This window comes from Salmo salar, chromosome ssa21 (genome assembly GCF_905237065.1).
Source record: "Salmo salar chromosome ssa21, Ssal_v3.1, whole genome shotgun sequence".
In the NCBI taxonomy this organism is placed as follows: Eukaryota; Metazoa; Chordata; class Actinopteri; order Salmoniformes; family Salmonidae; genus Salmo; species Salmo salar.
Window position 1 is genome coordinate 40,300,490 of NC_059462.1, and position 25,136 is coordinate 40,325,625.

Sequence of the window (25,136 nt, forward strand, 5' to 3'; positions counted from 1 at the left end):
ATTTCACAACCAGATATCAGTCATACTGAGTAATAAATACATCAGGAAATGATTCATTTTCTGTTTGACACAGTAGCTAATGCATGAATCCCACTCATCCAATGTGATTCAACCCCTGACGTACAGTATATGAATGTCTGCATGTACAGTTTGTGTGCAGTACTCACCCTGAGGATGAGACGTATGGCTGCCATGCCAGACGTGGCCATCACCTTGGCACTGTTGGGCACCAGGTTGAGCAGTGTGGGCATCAGGGTCTCTGCACAGTGGTCAAACTTGTTGCCCATTAGCGTGGACAGGTATCTGAAGAGGGGAGGGGAGAGATTGAACCCATACAGCAAATCAATATCAATCAAAGATGTTAAATCTCCTCAGAAACATTTGATTTAAGGTACTGGAACTTATACTGAACAAGAATATAAATGCAACATGCAACAATTTCAAAGATTTTGCTGAGTTACAGTTCATATAAGGAAATCAGACAATTGAAATAAATGAATCAGGCCCTAATCTATGGATTTCACATGACTGGGCAGGGGCGCAATCATGGGTGGGCCTGGGAGGGCATAGGCCTACCCACTTGGGAGCCAGGCTGACCCATTGGGGAGCCATGCTCAGCCAATCAGAATTCGTTTTTCCCTACAAAAGGGCTTTATTACAGACAGAAATACTCCTCAGCCCCCCCGAAGATCCCACTGGTGAAGAAGCCGGATGTGGAGGTCCTGGGCTGGCGTGGTTACACATGATCTGCGGTTGTTAGGCCGGTTGGACATATTGTCAAATTCTCTAAAACGACATTGGAGGTGGCTTATGGTAGAGAAATGAACATTCAATTCTCTGGCAATTGCTCTGGTGGGCATTCCTTCAGTCAGTATGCTAATTGCACACTACCTCAACTTGAGACATCTGTGGCATTGTGTCGTGTGACAAAACTGCACATTTTAGAGTGGCCTTTTATTGTCACCAGCACAAGGTGCATGTTTGTAAGTAATGATCATACTGTTTAATCAGCTTCTTGATATGCTACACCTGTCAGGTGGATGGATTATTTTGACAAAGGATGAAATGCTCACCAACAGGGATGTAAACAAGCCTTTTGTGAATATGGACAATTTCTGGGATCTTTTACTTCATCTCATGAAATATGGGACCAATACTTTACATGATGCGTTTATATTTTTGTTCAGTGTAGATATGGAGCAGAAGTAGTAGCAGACTACAAAATGAATGACATTTTATTTTCGTGTCAAATCGCCAATTGGCAACCCATCCCTTATGGGATTAATTGACACATAAACAAACATTACAATAATTCAAGTTGTCCAGACTCAGAGTTGTTAACTGTCAGTCAGTGATGTGCTCCTAATGTGGTAGTGATGAGGTGCAACAGAGCGGAGAGTCAAGATACACATTTAAGGTTGATGGATTTATAAACTGGGCCAGGTGGGACGAGTAGCTTCCCTCCCTCCCTTTGATGTCGTCACTTTACTGAGCTGCTACATATCTAACCACTGCCTCTGGTCAGCCTTACTCAACCGCTCTGCGATAGCAGCTTCTGGAACAGATAGCTTCAAAAGTGTAGCTAACTCTACTTGGCATAGAAGTGGAAGAGAGAGGTTGAAAGATGGTTAGCGTGTCTGCAGGTCCTTACCCCAGTGTGATGCAGGCCTCTCGTACCACCTGGGACCTCAGGTCTTTAGCCGACAGCTTCAGAGGGGCCTCCAGCAGACGGAGCTGCTGGGGGAAACTATCATACTCCAGCGCTCCAGCCAGGAGCAGAGAACGCACCTTCTTCAGCTAGACAGAGGAAACACAAACGTTTACGCTACAACCGTAGTTTGACTGTTTATAGGCCAGAATATACAGTACAAGGTGCTGAGATGGTCATGCAGACATTGATCATTAGTGGTTGTGGTCCTTACAGCGATGACTCGGTGCTCCCAGTCGTTTTTGTCATCAGACAGCACCTCCCGGACCTTGGAGAGGTTGTCCTCCATCTCTCTGTTGGAGTGGATCTGGAGAGGAGAGGAAAGGGAAGACAGGAGTCAGACTGGGGTTGACGGCAATTTAAACTGTAAACACACAGACAGAACCATTATCTGTGCATGTTACCTGGATAGTAGGAACCTCTTCAAAAGCCTTGATGAAGTCCTCCTCATCTACTGCTCCTGCAGCAGCATCTTTAGCAGAGATCTTGCCGGGTCCGGTGGCAGAGCTGGGCCTGCGGACAGAAGCTGCAGCTACAGTCCTCCGCCCACTGGGGGGCGCCTTGGAGGACGATGCAGAGGAGCAGGACCGGCCCCCATCCACAGAGTCCTCATCATCAAAGTTCTTATCTGCCAGGGGAGAGAGGAGAGGAGTGGCATTAATCCAGTTTTAAATTATATAATCTCTGCATTGGTGACCACCATGTTCATTAGGACACACCTTAGGGAAACAAAAACAAGCATTTTATATTGGACAGCTAGCCTAGTATGTTCCAGTTTCACTGCTGTTTCCTCGACCCTGTTGTTTGGGGTGAGAGTGTGCGTGCTGTAACCCACCCATCTGCCATGCTGGGTGTAGCTCATTTCATCTGGATTGTCACTGTTACATGAATACAAGCCGTTCTGTCACCTCTACAATTCTCCGGTTCACACGAAGGATTATGAATGAAGGGAAAATATGATCCTGGAGAGATGCCTGGAGCCAACATTATTTCACAGAAAGCTATGTGAGAGAACGGTAATGTACTCCTCAGCAGGAAGACAAACTACACACGATAAAACATTTTTTTTCTTAGGAGGGATTCATACAATAAAAATAGCTAATCAAAGCCTGTTCAAAGGTTGTGTCCCTATCACCATAGTAACGTTGGTGGATAATTATGAAAGACAGCAAAACAAGACACCATTCAGACAACCAGACCGATATCTCCATAAACAAAGCAACAGGCAGGCACACGGAGAGAAACGCCCCGCTCACAGCTCAGTCTTCCCCCACCCATCCTCCTCACAACACTCCATTCCTCCACCAGACTGCTAACCTGTAATTACCATCAAACCAGTATATATCTACTAAGAGAGAGAGCGAGAGAGAGAGAGAGAAGAATTTGAGAAAGGCAGATCAATTGGGGAAAAGAGAGGAGGGAAAAAAACATCGGGAGAGATGTCGGTAGGTAGTGTGAGAGGAATAGAGAGAGAGACACACCACATAAAGAGAATATATTATAAATAGCATCTGGTTCTTACAGGCACAGATCTTCTTACACACCAGCTTCCTCAGCATCATGATCTATAGCACGCGCTCTAAAGTAATTCCTCACCACGCTTCTGCATCAACAGTGTGTGTGTGTGTGTGTGTGTGTGTGTGTGTGTGCGTGACGCGTGCCTTTGTAAGGGAGCTTGTGCAGCTCTGCGATGACAGTGCTAGACCAGCTTCCCCCTTAAACCCTTCTGTCCAAGGGCTAGCTGTCAAACACAGTTGTGTGTGTGTGTGTGTGTAGCAGGAGGATGCTGGCAGTTCCTGCATTGCCAGCCTGGTGTGACATGTCCTTAGGGACATTGGTTGTCCACCACAGAGGGAGGGGAGGGGCCAGCACCTGTGATGTCACCTCTGATCAATCATTGTTTATTCAGGGTGTTGCTGGAGGAAAAAACAAAAGGAACCTAGCCTGGTGGTCATTGGCCCAGGACAAAAACACAGTTTATAGTCCCACTACTGTTACTTACACTGCATTACGCATATTCATGAAATATATGTATGAATACGTATGTAAATGAATTCATATTTTTACTGTGTTTGGCACGGCACGTCACACCATAACACTAGCATACCTCAACATTGTGTTGGCTTTATTTTCCCCTGCACCGTGTCTAGCATGCTGTCAAACTATCTCAGTGAAAACCGTCACTAGCTCACCCACTCAGAGTTAAGAAAGCTTTTGTTCCAACATAACAAAAGCATAAAATCAATTCTGCTTTGCCTCATGCAAGCTGCTGAAATGATACATAGTTTGCCTCGAGTCTCCCTGCTCTAGCATCCATCTACCCTTAGCTTATATGCAGGAAGGTGTAAAACATAAAGCACATACTGGTATTAGAAAACATCCCTCTCATGTTTGTATGCATACTCACACAGCAGTGCTTTATTACACTGATCAAGAGTAAAGTTATGGCCCCTTAGCGCTCTAGTGTACTGTTAGTTATTTATGTGTGGTGTGTCTAGCATTATCACTGTGAGATAATAGTCAATACAGTGATGACTGAGGTTAGCATTATTGTACCAAAGAAACAGAGATGGGACTGCAGCCTGTGAAAAGCATGTGAAAAGGCTCATTCAACAGCATCTATCTTACTGACGGCACACTTTCCATTTGCTTTGCACTGAGGCTAGCAGCATCAGGATACCAGAGAGACAGGGAGGAGACTGCAGTATGTGGGATGAGTAAATGTCAACTTTATTCAACAGCATCCATCTCATTAATTGAACACCTTCAAATCAGTTTTTCCCTGATCGTTAAATGACACGGAGAGTTTCAGACATAGTTAGAACAAGATAGATAGAACTGTTCTATATCTATGGTCTTAGAGTACTGAAAGAATAGCCTGAGACAAACTCCATGATCATGTTCAGAGAACCCACCCAAATACCATCTCTAAACACGATTTACCTTCAGTTTATTGATTGCAGCAGTTACAGCAGCACTTAATCAAACACCGACACAAAAATGTCTTGAGCTGATTTATACACACATAGGGAGCCATTAACACAGCGGGCGGATGGACGGACACACACACACACACACACACACACACACACACACACACACACACACGTCCTCCCTGGGGGCAGTAGTTAGGTCGTTAGCTGTGTGTCTGTAGCCTGTGGCAGAGCAGGGGCCGTGTTAGTAATCCACATCATCATCTAACTCCATGACATCCTGCCTGCTCTGCCCTCAGCCTGCTCTGCTCTCAGCCTGCTCTACCCTTCAGCCTGCTCTACCCTCAGCCTGCTCTGGCCTCAGCCTGCTCTGCCCTCAGCCTGCTCTGCCCTCAGCCTGCTCTACCCTCAGCCTGCTCTGCCCTCAGCCTGCTCTGCCCTCAGCCTGCTCTGCCCTCAGCCTGCTCTACCCTCAGCCTGCTCTGCCCTTCAGCCTGCTCTGCCCTCAGCCTGCTCTGCCTAGTGATATGATTACTGTAAACTGGACTGTCCTGTTCTACATGTAGGCTACTCTGTGACTATGCATTATATGACCTATTTCTTGAGCTGAATGCTCAAAGTCATGGACACTGGTCAATGACTGTATGGCGGATTGGTAGGGAAAGACAGGTAAGACCATCAGTGACTTGTCCTTGATGATAGAGGAGGAATAACTGTGGCTCAGTTGGTAGAGCATGGTGTTTGCAACGCCAGGGTTGTGGGTTCGATTCCCACGGGGGGCCAGTACACAACAACAAAAAAGAAATGCATGAAATAAAATATATGCATTCACTACTGTAAGTCGCTCTGGATAAGAGCGTCTGCTAAATGACTAAAATGTAAATGATAATATGGGTGATGTCATGGAGAGGTTGTCCTCTCTGGCGCCCTCTGCTGGTGGAAGTGAAACTGCATTGTCTGCCCCATAGAGACATTCACATCATTGTATGGCCCTATCTAGTTCACAGGAAGTTGTCTGACTGTAGTCTACATCCTTCAGGAAGTTTAACAGTTCAAGTGTCCCCTGACCGACACAGATTCTCTTGCCAACTAAAACCTCTGCAGGACTGCCATTGACTGCTGCTAGAGTTGCTCTATAAAGCAATATTATGTAGGAAACTGCTAGCTAGAGCTAGACAAGTACATGGAAGAGAAAAGAAGCCATACGTGACAGCACAGGAGGACTGATATAGGTCAGTACTCAGGCTTCAGGAATGTTACTGAAACAATGCACTGCACTGCCAAACTCAAAGATCAAGGAGAGAACAGAAAAACAAAAAAAATGGATCTGTACCTCTGTGGAACAGAACAGTAACTTGGTGATATTCTATATACTGAGAAATGCACTAAGGGTCATTATTGCGGTTTCAGGATTATTATAAGGACAAACACTTACTGACAAATTCACTAGGGGAGAATGCCATTAACAGAATACACACTACCTAATCTGTCCACTAGACGCTGAAGCACCCTGTGTGCTGCACAGGTTGGCATTTATTGGGATGACTCATGTACTGGAGGCAGCTCTGCAGGGTAGTCACTAGCTGGCACAGCCACAAAGTCATAAAATCTGCTAACCACATGCCTAACCTTAAATTAAAGGAAAGATTCACCCATTCTGAATGTTATATTGTTTTGGTGCATTTATGAGCAATGTTATATTGTTTACCAGGGTAAATATTTGTGGTGTATCTGAGCTATTGCCGTTCAAGCAGACAGACATTTTGTCCGTTATGACGTAGCATTGCAATAAAGCTGCTCTCGCGATATTGGAAGTTAATAAGAATGTGCCTTTTAGATTGCAAAAACATCTATTATACATTTCAATACTGGCCAATGTCATAACACGGGAGGTTGTCTTATCCTGAATGAGCCAATGATCATATTTCTGCGATATTCCTACCTCGAGAAATGTGTAATTTAACAGGGTCCACCACATTTCTCCTATTAGTCAGCCTCTTCAGTCCAGGATGCATTGCATAGTGCCGTTGCATGGCCGTTGAGAATGTCAGACTCCACTCTGCAAGGCACATCAGTCTGCAGTTTGAACATGGTGAGATTGTAGACACCTACATTGATAGTGCAGTTTGTTTAGGCGATTTCACAGCTAACTAGCTACTTCATATGCTGATATTGACTTTGGTATTACTGTATGTTGCTATGTTTGCTAGCTAGCAATAGAGAAAGCATTGCATTGTGGGTTTTTATTAGTCGACTTGAGCTGCAACAGATTTCCACAATGTTTTTCACATGTTGCTACCAACCTTTATTATAATGACAAAATGAAACATTTGTTCACAAAAAAACATTGTTGTCACATATTACTGTTATTTAACATTGTAAATTATAGGAATTGGTGGTTTTGGGTGGATCTTTCCTTTAAGAACAATTTTGACTTTGAAATTGGCACATCTAGTGGAAATTGCTCAGCTCTGCCTCCAGGAAAAGATTTATCCCAATAAACCTGTGTGTGCTGCATGCGCAAGTGGCTGCAGAGCAGATGAGTCCTCATTTCACTCCACAGTCAGCAGCATCCTAACTGCGTGGCAGGCAGCACTGGTAATCCCTGGGCCACAGATTTATATTTTGTGGATTTCTTCGGCTCAGGCGATGCTTTTCTCATGTCCGTTCTAAGCCGGAGGGTGAGAAAGAATGGACTCTGACACAAAGTATTTTCTTCAGTTCCTTCCATGCAAGTTTCTCCTGTCCTGACTGATTCAGGCTCCAGGGGTTCTGAGGACCCAGCTAATCTGGGAGGAGATAGCCTGGTACCAGATCTGTCTAAGGCTGGGGGGAAGAGCATTGCTGCACTGAGTGTCAATCTGTTTTCAACAACTAGTTCCTCCAGCACTGTCCTGGTCTGTCTGTCTGTGAGCCTGTCACTCTAGTCAGCAGTTTACATAAATCAGAGGGCTTCAGGCGAGGCTGATGTTCAGCACAATGTCATTAGTGATCTCTCATTATGCTGATGCCTATAAGAGCAAACAGGGACCGCTCAGACAAAACACACACCCCATCCCTCGCTCACTCTGAGACACGCATACGCACAGGCGGACACACACAGGCGCGCGCGCTAAATAATAATAATAACCATTACTAAAGCAATTGACAATGTTCTGCTTCCCTATAATCCCTAAGGGATTTAAATCCATGTGAATCTAACGTTGGGAAAAGGAGAGAAAGAGAGCTCACGCTTACTTGGTATCGTTCCTTGACAGCCCGCTATGGGGGAGTTCACTGTTGCCATGGTAAAATAACCATAGAAAGGCTTAAGTGGCAGATCAGGTTCAAGACTCTCTTCCCATTGGTTGCTCATGTGTCAAGGAGGGTCAAAGATCATCTACCTGGTCAGTCAGCTACGCTCTTCAGGCTTTTAAATGAGAGATCTCTGATTACTGAATGTAGGATGAAAAGCCGATCTTTCCACAGTGCTTGAAAGGCTCTGTTAATTAAAACTGATCTGCTTTGCTACGTAATAAGACAGCCAACAAAGCAAAAATATTTTACACACAGAGGGGAAAGTGTGTCCCTAAGGAGCCACCATAACAGTGGGATCTCTCATACTTTACGGGCAGTGGCGACTGGCTCCATGTTTGCCAGGGTGAGCAGACAGAAATCAGAGACTGAAAATGAGCAAAGAGTCAGTATTAAGTGTGGCCAAGTGTTCGGTAAATGTTGAGTGTTGTAAACAAAGGCAAGAATGTGGTGAAGTAATGGGCTGGCTCTCACCATAAAGTACTACATCCCCCTCTGGTAAAGGCAAAACAAAGTGAAAGCCTCTAGCATTAAGTGAACTGTCAGGAGTTAGGCCTAACCTATTGATCAGAGTACGAAAGGACAGAGGCATCACAGAGGTAGACAGAGGTAGACAGAGGTAGACAGACAGACTGGGGATTTAGAACAGAGCCTGCAGTAGCATCCTAACAGTGAAGGTTAGTGGAAGTGCTTCAGTCAGACACTTAGTTATGTCTTCAACTCTAGACAGACGGTTTATTCTGAGCCATGACGTTTGTAAAAATCCTATAACAAACCAGATATAAAGCCTAGGCCAAGCAGCACAAAAACGTCTGCCCCTATATAGTGCACTACTTTTGAACAGGGCCATATGGTCAACCATAGTGCATACGATGAATAGGATGCCATGTGGGACTCTCACTAAATGTTTGGGTTCAGAGTCAAGACTCTGCTGCTGTGACAAATGGGACAATAAAGGCCAGATCTGAAAGGGGAAAAAACACAGGCAGTTGTAAAATGCCATAAACAAAAAACATTTTTGGGGAAATGTTATCACAGCATAGACACACATTTGTACTGAGACACACAGCTGAGAGCCGGGCTCTGGGCTGTTTCAGAGAGAAAAAGTATGTTTCTATACGACTTCATTATAACAAAACAAACAGAGGTCAGCTCCTCAGTAGTCTCTCTCTGTCTTTCTAGAGGAGCATATAGTTAGTTCTTAATGAAGAGTCAATCAAAGGTTGAGATAAAAGACAGCAGCCATCTGTCAGTGAGGAAATCCACTCAGCAGGCTGAAGGGCAATGTCAGTTAATTGAACACTGATGGAACTTTGAGATATCCCCCCCGTCTATGGCAAGACAGATGACAGACATACATCTTAAATTTTACGAAAATTCTCAGCAACAAAAGAGTGATCAAATTAAGATCCTACATCTGTATCTTCTGAATCATTTGTCTCTTGTGCACCATAACAGCATTACTTTCCCTCTATCTCAAGGAAAATAAACATGACTCTGTTCTCTATCTGTAGGAGTCAGTGGCAGTAGAGCATAGTGAAACTGAGTAAGGGATAATCAACGAGGGGCTATGCAATCTATGGAAAATAATGAACGGCATGTGCAAAATAGTTGGGAAGAGATTTTTGATGTACTGATTCCGTGGTACAGGGTGTATGAGTTGATATATAAAACAACGCAAGATTCAAGACTTCGTGCTTTTCAACTAAAATTATTATATAGAATTTTTGCCACCAACAAAATGTTGAATATTTGGGGCATAAAATCATCAAAGCTCTGCAGATTTTGTTGTGAGGATACAGAATCAATAGACCATTTATTTTGGTATTGTCCTCAGTTAGCCTGTTTCTGGTATCAGGTTCAGGAATGGCTGAAAATGCATAGCATTGATCTAAAATTGACCCTAGAAATAGTACTGTTAGGAGATCTGGAGAGACCGGGTCAGTCAATTACTAATATACTAATACTCTTAGTAAAAGTATTTATCTTCAACACGCAATCTGTAGCTTCTATTCGATTAGATAGATTGAAATTGTACGTTAAGCATCACAGCATAGTTGAAAGATATGTGTTGCGTAGAAACATGAAGTGGGTGGCCAGCAGAGATAGATGGGATGGGCTGAGGGAAGCTGTGTGAGAGAGAGAATGATGGTCAAAAGATAAAGGGAAAAAAAGTCTAAATAAAACATAATAAAAGTACATTTGAATGACACTAAGTGGCAGTGTTTTTACAACTAATGCCGGTTTGCCTGAGGCTGATGCCGTGCAGGTGTTTGTACACATGCATATACACACACTCTCATTCAAATAAACACATACAACAACACACGCATACATGTAATAGTGCCAGACACGCACACAAACATATAAAGTAGGCATTGCTGTTATGATTTCAGTGGTCCTTGATGTCCTTTGTTTAAAATGTATTATTATTATTTAAAAACAATTGCATTGTTGTATGCTGTTTTCTTCTGTCTTTTCCTTTTTTCTCTTGAGTTCATTCTCTTGGTTGTTGGTGCATTGGGGGGGTTCTTGGGGGTGGGGAATGGAATTAATTGTATTTTTTCTTTTTTTTCTTGGGGGGGCTGTGGGAGGGTCTCAAATGGTTGAGGGACAGCTATTGGGGAACTGTGGGGGGATCTTGGAGGGTTCGGGTTTCACTAGATTGTGATCATGAAAAAGGAAACTATGACATATATTTTATATCACCATCATGCACACGCACCCTCACATAAGGATGGCTCTGTTGCAGAAAGACTGATACATGTTTGATAGTGTCTTGATGCTGTAGTGTTTGTCCTTCATGTTCTAATACTTTAATGTTACCCCTTCCTTGTGTTTTTTGTAATAAATAAAAATAAAAATAAATTAAATTAATAAACGGCATGTGGGTCAGTGGCGGTTCTAGACAATTTCAACTTGGGGGGCCAAGCTGGGGCCAGTTACATTAGACGTTATTGTTGTCATATCGTTTTCTTCACCGCATTGCAGGCATTAGCAGGCAAAAGACCATGTCCATAATCATCATTGTTGCCACTGTCTAATAACGGATGTAAAAAAAAGAACGATAGCAAAAATTAGTTATGTAAAAATTATTTCATACTCCACATTTAGGGGGGCCACAAGTGGGTCCAAAATTGTTGTCACAGGGGTACTGCCCTCCCCCCCAGAACCGCCAGTGATGTGGGTTCCATGACCCGCTAGCGGAGTGGAACTGACCTTCCACAGGGTTGCATGATTTTCCAGAGAACGCATTGAGCCTCGATTTGATTATGCCTTTCATACCATAGCTATAATTTAGAACATTTGACACTAGAAATTGTTTCGTTTTCCGGTAGAAATGTGTTCAACATCCACTGAAATAGCTAGCAAGTTTACTAGATAGCTACAGTAGTTGCCGTGGTAACCAAACAAACAGACCTTTCTAGTTTAGCTCACCAAACCATCAGTCCTAGCTTGCCATAATGAAAAAAGAATTCAACAATGGCAATAATGTTTTAAATCATTTTTTTTCCTCCAAATCTGCTAAAACATAGAACATGTAAGAATGAACTATATATCTAATATCCGAAACTATATCTAATTCCAAACTGCAATCACAGATTAAAACGATCAATTTCCGGTGGATTGACAATGGATCCCCGTTTAAAGTATTCTTTTTTTTATATTAAACTATCCAATTTTATCCTCCAGAAGAGGATAAGAACGGTATCATGTTTATGAATGGCATTGTAAACAACCAATTCGTCTGGGCATATGGAGATGTATGCTGAATACAAAATTATAACCTACTCATGGCAGCTCTGCCACAAAAATGGAAAAGGCAATTATTTAAGAGAAAAGAATGAATTGATTTGTCTGACACCAATTAAAAATCATAAATGGCTTAAAATTACTAATATAAATCAAAGTTTTACTTACATCAAGAGAGTTGACAACTTATGCTGCTTAAAATTCAAGATAGTTGGGAACAGATTTTCAATGTCTGAACTGATATCTGTGCTGCAATAGTCTATGTGCCGGTGGGCTAGGGTCAGTCTGTTACATCTGGTGTAATTCTCCTGTCTTATCCGGTGTCATGTGTGAATTTAAGTATGCTCCCTCTAATTCTCTCCCTCCCCTCCTGGAGGACCTGAGCCCTAGGATCATGCCTCAGGACTACCTGGCCTGATGACTCCTGGCTGTCCCCAGTCCACCTGGTCGTGCTGCTGCTCCAGTTTCAACTGATCTGCCTGTGGCTATGGAACCCTGACCTGTTCACCGGACGTGTTAATTTATCCCGCACATGCTGTTTTCGATTCTCTCTCTCTCTCTACTTCACCTGCTGTCTCGACCTCTGATTGCTTGGCTATGAAAAGCCAACTGACATTTACTCCTGAGGTACTGACCTGTTGCACCCTCTACAAACACTGTGATTATTATTTGACCCTGCTGGTCATCTATGAACGTTTGAACATATTGAAGAACAATCTGGCCTTAATGGCCATGTACTCTTATAATCTCATCCCGGCACAGCCAGAAGAGGACTGGCCACCCCTCAGAGCCTGGTTCCTCTAGGTTTCTTGCTAGGTTCCTGCCTTTCTAGGGAGTTTTTCCTATAATATCAGTGTGCGGTTGAACCTGCAAACTGTATTGCTATTGCTGGAGGATTTGAAGGACCATAGTCAGTCAATAGGAAATATCATTGTCGTGCTCTTGGGTACATTTTTATTTTGGGGGCAATTTCGTCAGAAATGTTGCAGATAGGGAGGTTCAAGTCCCTAGTGAGACACCATAGGAGAATGGAGGGGTGTATTGGGAGAAGAAATGGTAGAATGATGATTTATTGGGAAAGATGGGTTGATCTGTGCCTGTCTGAAGGGTGGAATTGATGAGTGTTGGAATTATTATGTACAACATTTCAGGGCAAGCACACCCACTGACCAAAACACCCATCTGCATTGTATTGTTGTTGTTTAAAAAATATAAGAAAAAAATATATATATATATATTTTTTTTTTTCTTATATTTTGGTGTATATATACTGAGTGTACAAAACATTAAGAACACACATACACAATCTATGTCTCAACTGTGTCAAGGCTTAAAAATCCTTATTTAACCTGTCTCCTCCCCTTCATGTACACTGATTGAAGTGGATTTGACAAGTGACATCAATAAGGGATCATAGCTTTCATCTGGATTCACCTGGTCAGTCGGTCATGGAAAGAGCAGGTGTTCTTCACGTTTTGTACACTCAATTTTGTAGTAATTTTAGCCATTGAATACTATTGTGCAAATATACTGTGCGTTATAGGAAAATAATGCACGCTCTAGAATGTCCTTCAAGCCAATCAGAAAGGTGTATTCAACATTGCCATGGTATAATGACATTTAATAGGCAGTTCATGTGTCTGTCTCAGAACTCCAATAGTTAATGTATCTGACTCAGGGCTTCATTTAGTTCTGATGGGAGAGAGAGCAGAGAGAAGGAAATTAGGCTGTATCTGAAACCATTTCCTCTGAGCAGGAACGAGCTGCAACAAACACTCAAACCGGACAGTTTTATCTCAATGTCTTCATTCAAAGGGGTGGCAGGTAGCCTAGTGGTTAGAGCGTTGGACTAATAACGGAAAGGTTGCAAGATCGAATCCCCAAGCTGACAAGGTGAAAATCTGTTGTTCTGCCCCTGAACAAGGCAGTTAACCCAATGTTGCTAGGCCGTCATTGAAAATAAGAATTTGTTCTTAACTGACTTGCCTAGTTAAATAAAGGTAAAAAAAAGACTCAATCATGGACACTCTTACTGACAGTTGTGGCCGCTTTGCGTGATGTATTGTCTCTACCTTCTTTCCCTTTGTGCTGTTGTCTGTGCCCAATAATGTTTGTACCCTGTTTTGTGCTGCTACCATGTTGTTGTCATGTTGTGTTTCTACCATGTTGTGTTGTCATGTTTTGCTGCCTTGCTATGTTGTCGTCTTAGGTCTCTCTTTATGTAGTGTTGTCTCTCTTGTCGTGATGTGTGTTTTGTCCTATATTTGTGGGTTTTTTTTGTACCAGCCCCGTCCCCGCAGGAGGACTTTAGCCTTTTGGTAGGACGTCATTGTAAATATAAATTTGTTCTCAACTGTGTCATGACGTTGCCCTCTTTGGACACTGCGGGCACCATCCCCCGACCTCTATACTTCTGACACCAGGCTCTGTAAGAGCAGTCGTAAATTCCTACGAGGAGACCCTCTCCTCATGGCCCCAGTATAGAGAGAACAAAGGAGTTCTTCCACCTCACAGAACTGGAGAACTGAACGACATTTATGTTCTGGAGAAGGAATAAAAGATCGGTGATCTGGAGAAGGAATAAAAGATCGGTGAAGAATCCAGCAACGAACTGGTCCGTTTGGTACAATTTTGTGAAACTCATGAGAGACAATACAGCCACATTACCATAATCATATTATAGAAGAGTCTCAGGTATGAGACTTACATCTAAATGATTGTATAAAATTAATGAATAAGGATGGAACTGTTTGTGAAATTGTGTAATGTGATTTTGGACTGTTTAATGAAGGAAACTCCAATTCCCTTTGGAGTCTTAACTAAATCTGAGGACCGCCCATGAGCACAGTTATGGTCTGGCGTCATGGGACAGGCCCTTTTCTGCTCTTCCGAATAAAACCATCAGCGATGGTTTTATATCACCAGACTGAGCTTACCTCAATTACGAGATGGCTAAAGGTTGGAGACCATGCATTTCTCTTGATGAACTTTTAACCATACCACGTGGTTAAACTCTTAGGCTATCGATACCGACAGAATAAGAACAAGTCTTTGATATTAATTACTAGTTTGTAGCTAGGAATTCGGTATCATTGAACGCGAAGACCAACAACCGCCGAAAACATCTATCCTATAACGACATTAATGAATGTCACTGAACTACCCATTCTAACCACGACAGAGAGAGAGAGGACGGACAGACTCTCCAACAGAAATAAACTTTTCAACAGAGATCCCGACGACACACTGAGCGTAAATAAATATATTGATTGCAATTGTTCCCGAATGAGTGAGCGTTCATGTGCAAAGGGTTAGCATTTCAATTGTTATAATTATCAACTCTGTAGTGTCTTCTCAGCTGACCCCAACCCCCTTTTGTCTAACAAGCCGCCATGCCGGTTTAGCCCACTAGGGCACATTCCTCTATCATTTCTTTGTAACCATATCTACTGTTTGTTATGCATTTCTGTGAATTACTTAGTTAGTAAAATAATAATTAATTAATTCAAAGACTAATTGATATGATATTAAAATATCTGAAAGTTATATTAGGAAAATTATAACTTTGTAATCTGAATATTTTCCTTGGTGCCCCGACTTCCTAGTTAATTACAGTTACACGATTAATCAGTTTAATCGCGTAATAATAGAGTTATTTGATAAATATGTCTTCAGTTTTAATGATGCCAAAGACACGACAACTGACTTGCCTAGTTAAATAAAGGTTAAATATCTAAATAAAAAAGCAGGCAGACAGGCAGCAGAGTGAAGAACAGAGAGAGAGAGCTTTGACTGCTACGGTTAGAACTGTACTAGCAGCATAAAGCAAAGGCTTGTTTAGCATTTGAGATGTTTTCTCACACGTGAGCTGGGGAATGTGGAATATGTGGTGGGCCAACACCCCCATCATATAAACACTGTGCTGAAGCTGAGAGAAATTGAGAAGATCAACAATGTTCAACAACAGACAACAACACACGTGAATGACAAAAACTCTCTGAAGAACAGATTAGTAGGCCAAATAAAAACCCAGTTGGTAACATGCACTGACTCTTTTTTCCTGATGGGTGGCAAACCTTCAGTAAAGCTTTGGCAAAGCCGGCCATGCCCTGGCAAGAAGGTCCTGCACACCCTAACACAGACCTCAAAGACATCCATTCATTCACTACTAGGTCCACGTGGGCAGACAGCTATTCACATAATACACTTGGTTGGCATCCTCATGGACAAAGTTAGAAGTGGACAAAAGGGACAGTCAGAGAGTTTGTTTATCGTCACTGATTTCAGTCTCTCTGTCCCTCTAATCAAAAACATCTTACATCATTCAAGATCCATCTAATCAAAACAAACATTTTTTTATCTTCTTATCTAATCAACAACATTCATGTCTGTATTTATGTATCACATTTCCCAACAACAGTGATGGGGAGTCATTGAGAGTGTACAGATGTAGGATCTTAATTAGCCAGTTTGCTACAGCAGGAAAATAATCCTGAAATGTGAATTATGTGGATTATCATTAATGGACATTTTTGTAAGGGAAAATCAAGTCTGAAATGTTAAATTAAACTTACAAAGCCTTTTTAAACATCAATTATACTACAAGTTTTAAATGTCCTGCAGTGGGTGATCAAATTAAGATACTACATCTGTACAACCATAAATTGATAGTTTGAATTAACAGAGCTTTAACTATACTGCATCACTGTCGTTTAACTCCCTACTATCCCCTTGGACAAGTAGGCTACTGCTGGTACTACAGTAGCCCTTAGCTTCCCTTACATATCTAGCTCTGGCATTTGGCCTTAATGTTTGCAAGTGGATGAATGGGTAAAGGTTATTCTTACCAGGCCTCTGGTGTTATGTCCATCCTTCACACACACAGCTGTCCAGGATCAAGTTAAGTACACCCCGTCACCAGCCCTACTCTGCCCCAGTGACCAGCACTGGAATGGTACTCTGCCAGTGACTGTAATGGTTTCCTAAAGGTACATTATTAATAATGTGTGTGTGTTTTGTGTGCGATGTGTGTGTCTGAGAGAGAGCTGCTGCTGCCCTGTCAGTCACAAACAAGTCAGTCCAGTCACCCTACCTCTCAACCATCCAAGAGTGTGTGTGCGCATCAGTGTTTCCTCTGGAAAATGTGTTAGCTTTGGGGTAAAAGTTAGCGGGGGTGGGGGTCCCCCCTATTTTGGTGGCTTCCGGTGTCCTCCCCCCAAAACAAAATATGTATAAGTTCTGAAAAGCTTGGTTCTGGTGACTTTTTAAAAGGAAAAAACTCAAATAAACCATCTAAAATCTAATTTCCACCCCCAGAAATGAGTTCAATAACATATTGGTAAAATGATTATCGTATACAGGATGCAATTTAAAGTTGAGTGCTGCAGCTATCTAAAGAAACACAACAGAGACCTTTCTGATATAAAAAAAAGTTTATCTGGACAGAACAGAGGAACATTTGACTGAACATGAATTAGAGTCCACTAATTCATGTCCATCACAAAAGAAGGGCTTTGGAAATCTCTTTCCAGGTTCTGACAAAAACCTAGTTCTAACATAGTTTACAGCCTTTGTCAGAGCACTTTATTCTTCTGGGCTTTTGGAAAAGATTTCCAACGCCCTCCTGTAATTGAGCTCCTTGATGGCAGGGCAGTTGATGGAGAGCCGCATGCAGGTGGATATATGCTCTCCCTGCAGTCTGTTCCTCAAGTCTGTTTGACCTGCAATAACAGAAAGAATAATAAGAGAAGGGAGAGGGACAAAGAGGATGTACTCTCACATTTAAATGTTCTTACTTGTTTCATTGCAGAGAAGTCCCTCACAATTAACATATAAGACACTGGTATAGTCAGTGCGATTGCTGCCAGCTGACTAAGGCAGGGGTAGACTGCCCCCACTCACCAAACTGCAAGGCTAGCTTTGTCATTGCTGTCAGCTGGTCCAATCCCTGAAATACATGAAAAACTAAAAAATGTACAAGATTAAAGAAGAGCCAACAGTCGTAGTTCAACAGGGAAAAGAGTTGGGCCTAAAATGTTCTTCAAAAGATTGTCATACTCATGCCATACCTTCAATTTTCCAACTCGCACATGTTGCTTGTAAGAGGGCCACTCTTGTAGCACAGCAGCCTCTGACGCTTGTAAGAACTGCCTGGAGAGGAGGGTCAGGTTAAAGGTGCTAATCCTCTCACTAGAGAACGCCGCCTGAGGTCCCAACATACTGAAGGACCCCAGAATCTACAGGTCTTGGAACCTCTGGTCTAGGCTGTCCTGGAGGCCAACAAGATATGGATCCATGACTAAATTACAGCACAAAATGGAAAATAAGAGATTAATAGCTGTTAGTTTTAAATTATCCAACACACGTGATGTAACATTGGTTTCATCACAGCATTTGAAAACAAAGTTTTTACCTCCTCTCTGAGCCGGGCCTAGAATTGCTCCCTGGTCTTCTCCACCTGGCCTCCTCTCCCTCTCTTCCTCCAGACCCATTGGGTCATCGAGGTCCTGGTGGAGTTGGCTCAGAAATAAACACATAATGCTGTAGACTAGTATAGACTAAATATGCACAAACATTTTTAGCCCTTAGACTAATTAAAGGAAATTTGACTAACCATGTGGTGTATTATATAGCCACAGCTTCAGTCTGTAAATTTTAAACCCCTTTAAATCCCATCTGGATTGCCGGTGGTGCGCACTTGGCCTTACTCCTCTCCTTTTATCTACTCCTCTTTCTTCTCCTTCTCTCTGCTCTCCTCTCTCCTTCCATCTCCCTTGCTGGCTCTCTCCTTTCCTCTGCTCCATTCTGTCCCTCATGCATCCCTACCTCACTCCCGGGATTCCGCCTCTTATCTGTCTAGTAAAGTAAGCCATACACTTGTTATAAAAATGATAGCTTAAGCTTTTAAAGAGTTAGCTAACAAAATAAAGTTTGTCCCTGCTCCCCCTTTCTCTTTCGCTGCTGTGGCTGGAAATATTTAAATAAACTCATCGGAGAAAATAATTATGTAATCGAAGACAGATAAATGTAGCTATCTTGCTTGCACTTGATACAGTTCCAAACGAACTAGCTAGCTAACTTGCTAGACTAGTAACATTAGTTAACCATGTTTCTATCATCAACATACTTGTGGATATTGGATAGATAATTGCTGTTACAATTGTGGCAGCAATATTATAGATCTAAATGATGCTAGCAGAGTTTTTAGGTTATAGCTAGCTTATGTAGTTAACAAGTTGGCTAGCTGACTTTAGTCAAACAAACAAACTAACGTACCTTTCTTGCAGTTCCTCACGCAGGAGCACTCTGAGGTGATTCAAGTGAATTGTGTTTCGCGCCGCAGAGCTTTTGTATCGAGCACTGGTCACTCGCCCACTGGTTGCCTGCCACAGCTCACAGAGCTAAATAACCTTCAGAACTGTGTTGAACCAAGACAGAATATCTATTTACCAAGAAAAGCGAATGTGCTTTACAGAACTGTATTGAAACTATGTTTGGTATAAATAGAATGTTTCTTTTGGTGTGGCGAGAATGATTCTGTCATGGAGCAGCGACACACTTAAATGAACGCAAAGGAAACACAGGTGTGCATGCTATGAGAGAGTAGTTTCTAAAATGTTCCCTCTTGTTTAACATGCCACTGTATAACCAAGATCATTTCACCATAACATGTGACTCGTTTTAGGAAACTAGGCGTATGTCGCACATCACTACTTCACAAGAGATGCGTTTTTTGGCAGAAATGCCTTCTGTAACATGTGAACTTTCATGTGCCTTAATAACAAACTTGTATGCCATCTGTAAATACGAATACAATTTTTAAATTACGAGCCTAGTTGGTTTAGCCACAGAAAGAGACAGGAACCTTCCCGCTAGCCATGATTGGTTGAGATAATAAGTGAGCTGTACATGCCAAGAGATGAGTTCGGATTGGTCTGCCATGTAACACGCTTCTGTCTATAACATGAGCTGGTCAGTATGTGTAGGTAGTCCTTTCTAACGCAACTTTTTTGAAAGATATTACGTAGTAGAACTGCGTAAGTGTTGCTCTCCACTTTCTGGAGTATGGATATCAGTGGAAGTAGAGTATGATAGCTAAGGGGAAGGAGAAAATTCTGGTATTTGATTGCAAATATGCAGACGGAGTCGAAAAGAGAACACACAGAAGGCTGTTGTATTAAACACCTGTCTCCGGATTACATCTTCAAACTATGGGCAACCATGGCATCTGTGATAGAGAGGGAGAAGTGTCCATTCATGTATACGGGTAAGATAGTCTAGCTAGCTACATTTTCAGATATTACACGCATCTAATTTAGTCAGAAAGTTGTTTTCATTTTAAGTTAAAGTGTACTGTTAGCTCCTCACGTTAGCTGGCTAATGTTAGCTCTCGCTAGCTAATGTTACGTGTATGATGTGTGTAGTTATATTATTCGTATCTCAGAGCCATTTGTATTGCTAGTTATAGCCTAATGTTAACTAGCTAACATTGAAAGTTATGAGTTGCGATTATGGTTCATTGTTTAGCTAGCTAGCTACATGTCTAAACAAAAGACTCCACTATGCAAGTAAACATTTCAATAGAATGTTCATGATGTCACTGCGACAACTGTCGATAGACGTAGATGGTAAATTCGCTCTGGCTATGTACTCCGATTTCAGAGCACTCTCGTCTGAGTGCCAGAGCGCAGAATATCTGATGAATTAACCAACACTCAACACCCACTGAATATGGCCGATGTCAGTAAATGTTGTCAAAAAAAAGTTATTCAATTGTTGCTAGCAGCACATTTGCAATCACCAACGTTAGCCAGTTAGCTTGGGTGGTCCTTGGCCAGAGCATCCAGTGTGCGCTCCGAACGCTCCGAGAGCGAAACGGACGCCCAGAGCACACTCTGAGCAAACTTTGGCACTCCAGATTAAATTTACGAACAAACCCGTAGTATAAACCAGCCTTTAGTCTTGAAATCTTTGGTTGTTTAGCACATGGCCTCACATGTGAATCCTTAAAGAGGTGGGTGGGGCTAAGTCTTAAGAGGGTGTGAACGATGTTGAATGGGTGTAGACAAAGAAGAGCTCTCCAGTATGTGCACCAAAACATTCAAGGGCCATTTTCTCAAAAGTGAGGTTACAAGTAACTTTCAAAGCAGAATTACTTTCCTATTGTTCCTCAACTGTATTGTATGATATATCATTTTCCAGCTCTGAGTCTCTACTTTTATCCAATGCAAAAAACAATTTCAAATTTTGCTACATAAGACCGAATTGAGCCGGTCGGTCACATATTGACCAACCCCCTCGGAGCTCCATATCAGCTCTCAGTCACGATATACAGGATGTAGTCTTCCAGGCCAGGGAGAGCCCAGGATCTGTGTGGTTATCTATTGAGTGGCCGTAGCCTAGCGTGTATGACAGAGATAGCTTTTCATTATCAAAAAGCAGCTGGGTGTAAATATGAGGTCAGCTTTTCCTTCTGAATGTCTTCTGCCTCACGCAAAAAGTTATACAGATGTTTCTTGACAGGGCAGAAAGCAGCTTGACCTGATGCATGGCATGCTACTGCCAGCCTCATGCAGACTCCACACACACACACACACACACACACACACACACACACACACACACACACACACACACACACACACACACACACAACAGCTTATGAGCCAGTGGTCAGTGCAGGGCTTTATGAGCCAATGGTGAACCTGGTTAGTACTGCTTCGAGAAAACAGAGTAGAGAAATCAGAGAGCAACATTACCTAAAACCTGCCTTTGTTAGTCATTACAAAATGGCCATCTTGCATGTGCAGTTAAATGCATCACGGTCAGCACTAACTCCTCACTGATTGAACTCTAGTATAGTATATATAAAAGAGCAGCCATTAACAGACTAACACACACCATCTGTGAAGTATTTTTGCTGTGCCCAAATCCACTGTGTGTGTGACACAGCTTGCACCGTGCGATCCTCTGAGTGTGTGATGGGATTAAAAGGCTTTCTTTTGAATCTGAATTCTCTCTGCTGCTCTGCCTCTCCTGCTCTGCCTCTCTCCGTGTTGTTGACCATCTCCTCCCGTTCCTCTTCCGTCCCTTTAACGAGCCTCAACACACATCATCATCACAGGAGGCTGCTGAGGGGAGAACGACTCATAATAATGGCCAGAACTACGCAAATGGAATGGTGTCAAACACCTGGAAACCATGTGTTTGATGTATTTGATATGAATTCCACTAATTCAGCTCCAGTCAGAATGATGAGGACAGACAGAGGACCTTGTAGGAGACAAACAGTCTTAAGATTAGCCAACGTACCATAGAACCCCCCAGGATCTAACAACACAATGATGCTTTCTAATCAAAGCACCAGCTGACACATTCTAAACACAGCTTAATTCACAGTGACTTGGCTAGGACCCATTACCCACCCAGACAGAGTTATTCTCCTATATGGCCTTGGCTAGGACCCATTACCCAGACAGAGTTATTCTCCTATATGGTCTTGGCTAGGACCCATTACCCAGACAGAGATATTCTCCTATATGGTCTTGGCTAGGACCCATTACCCAGACAGAGTTATTCTCCTATATGGTCTTGGCTAGGACCCATTACCCAGACAGAGATATTCTCCTATATGGTCTTGGCTAGGACCCATTACCCAGACAGAGTTATTCTCCTATACGTTCCTGTAGAAGAAAATCAAAACACCACCATTTTAGACAGACGTCATAAAGTTTGTGGATAATACAGCCTCCTGTTCTGAAGAGGGAGAGGCACATCTTCGAGGAGACCACAATAAGTGACATTTACCCAGAGTAGACAATGAAGTAAAATACATTTTACTTAAAGTCCCCTCAATAATGCTTGTTGTACAGGATGACTTGAAGTTAAGACAAAGGTACAGTGAGATTGAACAAGCAGGGACCACGCAGCATCTTATCACCAAAACAGTAGAAACCAAAACAGACTCTACTCCAGCCTCACAAAGCAGCAGGCTGACGGGGTGAGAGATTTCTCACATTAAACTGCAGGGAGGCAGAGGCGTGAAATACAACGTTTAATACTCTGTTTGAAATGTCAACAGTATGATATACACTGAGTATACAAACCTATTTCCATGACATAGACTGACCAGGTAATTTCAGGTGAAAGCTATGATACCTTATTGATGTCAGTTGTTAAATCTACTTCAAATCAGTATAGATGAAGGGGAGGAGACAGGCTAAAGAAGGATTTTTAAGCTTTGAGACAACTGAGATATGGATTGTGTACATATGCCATTCAGAGGGTGAATGGGCAAGACAAAAAGTTGAAGTGCCATTTGAACGTGGTGTGGTAGTAAGTGCCAGGCGTACCAGTTTGTGTCAAGAACTGCAAATCTGTTGTGTTTTTCACACTCAACAGTTTCCCATGTGTATCAAGAATGTTCCACCACCCAAAGGACATCCAGCGAACTTGACACAACTGTGGGAAGCATTGGAGTCAACATGGGCCAGCATCCCTGTGGAACACATTCGACACCTTGTAGTCCATGCCCCAATGAATTGAGGCTGTTCTGAGGGCAAAAGGGGTTGCAACTCAATATTAGGAAGGTGTTCCTAATGTTTGGTATACTCAGTGTGTGTGCATGTGTGTAAAAATACATTTTAAAAAATATATATATATACATACATATATACATACATACACACACACACACACACACACACATAGTTGAACTTGGATGTTTACAAACACCTTAGCCAAATACATTTAAACTCAACTTTTCACAATTCCTGACATTTAATCCTAGTAATAATTCCCTGTCTTAGGTCAGTTAGGATCACCAATTTATTTTAAGAATGCGACATGTCAGAATAATAGTAGAGAGAATTATTTATTTCAGCTTTTATTTCTTTCATTACATTCCCAGTGGGTCAGATGTTAACATGCACTCAATCAGTATTTGGTAGCATTGCCTTTAAATTGTTTAACTTGGGTCAAACGTTTCAGGTAGCCTTCCACAACCTACCCACAAAAAGTTAGGTGAATTTTGTCCCATTCCTCCTGACAGAGCTGGTGTAACTGAGTCAGGTTTGTAAGCCTCCTTGTTCGCACATGCTTTTTCAGTTCTTCCCACAAATGTTCTATAGGATTGAGGTCAGGGCATTGTTATGGCCACTCCAACACCTTGACTTTGTTGTCCTTAAGCCATTTTTCCCCAACTTTGGAAGTATGCTTGGGGTCATTGTCCATTTGGAAGACCCATTTACGACCAAGCTTTAACTTTCTAACTGATGTCTTGAGATGTTGCTCCAATATATCCACATAATTTCCCTCCCTCATGATGTCATCTATTTTGTGAAGTGCACCAGTCCCTCCTGCAGGAAAGCACTCCCACAACATGATGCTGCTACCCCGTGCTTCACGGTTGGGAGGGTGTTCTTCGGCTTGCAAGCGTCCCCATTTTTCCTCCAAACATAACGATGGTCATTATGACCAAACAGTTCTATTTTTGTTTCATCAGACCAGAGGATATTTCTCCAAAAAGTACGATCATTGTCCCCATGTGCAGTTGCAAAATGTAGTCTGGCTTTTTTATGGCGGTTTTGGAGCAGTGGCTTCTTCCTTGCTGAGCGGCCTTTCAGGTTATGTCGATATAGGACTTGTTTTACTGTGGATATAGATACTTTTGTACCTGTTTCCACCAGCATCTTCACAAGGTCCTTTGCTGTTGTTCTGGGATTGATTTGCACATTTCGCACCAAAGTACGTTCATCTCTAGGACACAGAACGCATCTCATTCCTGAGCGGTATGACAAAATACCTAGACAAAATAACTAGACAAATCATGAGTTAATATGATTTTCTCTACCTTCCAAATCACTGCCCCCCCCAAGAGCGAGAAACAACCATTTGCCTCTGAGCCCTGTGTGTTCTGCCCTTGACATTAAATAGTCTATTCCATTCGTGCTCTTACCTTCCCCAGTTGTCATAGTGCAAAGCCTTCCTTCCATGCAGAGCAGAGAGAAGAGAGTGAGTGAACAGTCAGGGAGAATGTTGCTTCACATCTGTGTGTGTGTGTCTCTCTCCCTGCACTCCTCTCTCTCTCTCCTCCTGTTCTAGTCTGGTGACTACTGCATCCAATACCGCTGCCATCCCTCTCATTTTACATTTACATTTTAGTCATTTAGCAGATGCTCTTATCCTGAGCAACTTACAGTAGTGAGTGCATACATTTTCATACTTTGTTTTTTGCATACTGGTCTCCCCTGGGAATCGAACCTACAACCCTGGCGTTGCAAGTAGAGGGCTGTGGGTCCGGACAGAGATCATTGCGGCGCGGTCTGCATTTTTCATGATGTGGGCGGTCAGAGTGATGACTTAGGGATGTAAAATGTTGTTGTTCCACAAGGCCTACTTACTGTATTAAAAGCACATCTTTAGAGTTTTTTTTCCCTTTAAATGTTTGA

At 42.4% G+C, this 25,136-nt stretch overlaps 1 protein-coding gene across 26 annotated transcripts in view; it reads right to left on the reverse strand.

Moving 5' to 3' along the window:
* The window catches only part of LOC106582358 (CLIP-associating protein 1-B), a 145,406-nt gene that overhangs the window by 43,505 nt on the left and 76,765 nt on the right, over positions 1-25,136 (reverse strand). For 25 of the 26 annotated variants that reach the window (XM_014165398.2, XM_014165394.2, XM_014165396.2 and 22 more), the window contains exons 9-12: positions 2,113-2,336; positions 1,923-2,015; positions 1,652-1,797; positions 168-303 (exon numbers count right to left, since the gene is read on the reverse strand). In XM_014165398.2, the coding sequence (XP_014020873.2) occupies positions 168-303; positions 1,652-1,797; positions 1,923-2,015; positions 2,113-2,336 (599 nt within the window). Of the gene's footprint in view, positions 1-167; positions 304-1,651; positions 1,798-1,922; positions 2,016-2,112; positions 2,337-3,230; positions 3,319-25,136 lie in introns of those variants that run through there. The other variant, XM_014165407.2, reaches the window with a different exon arrangement.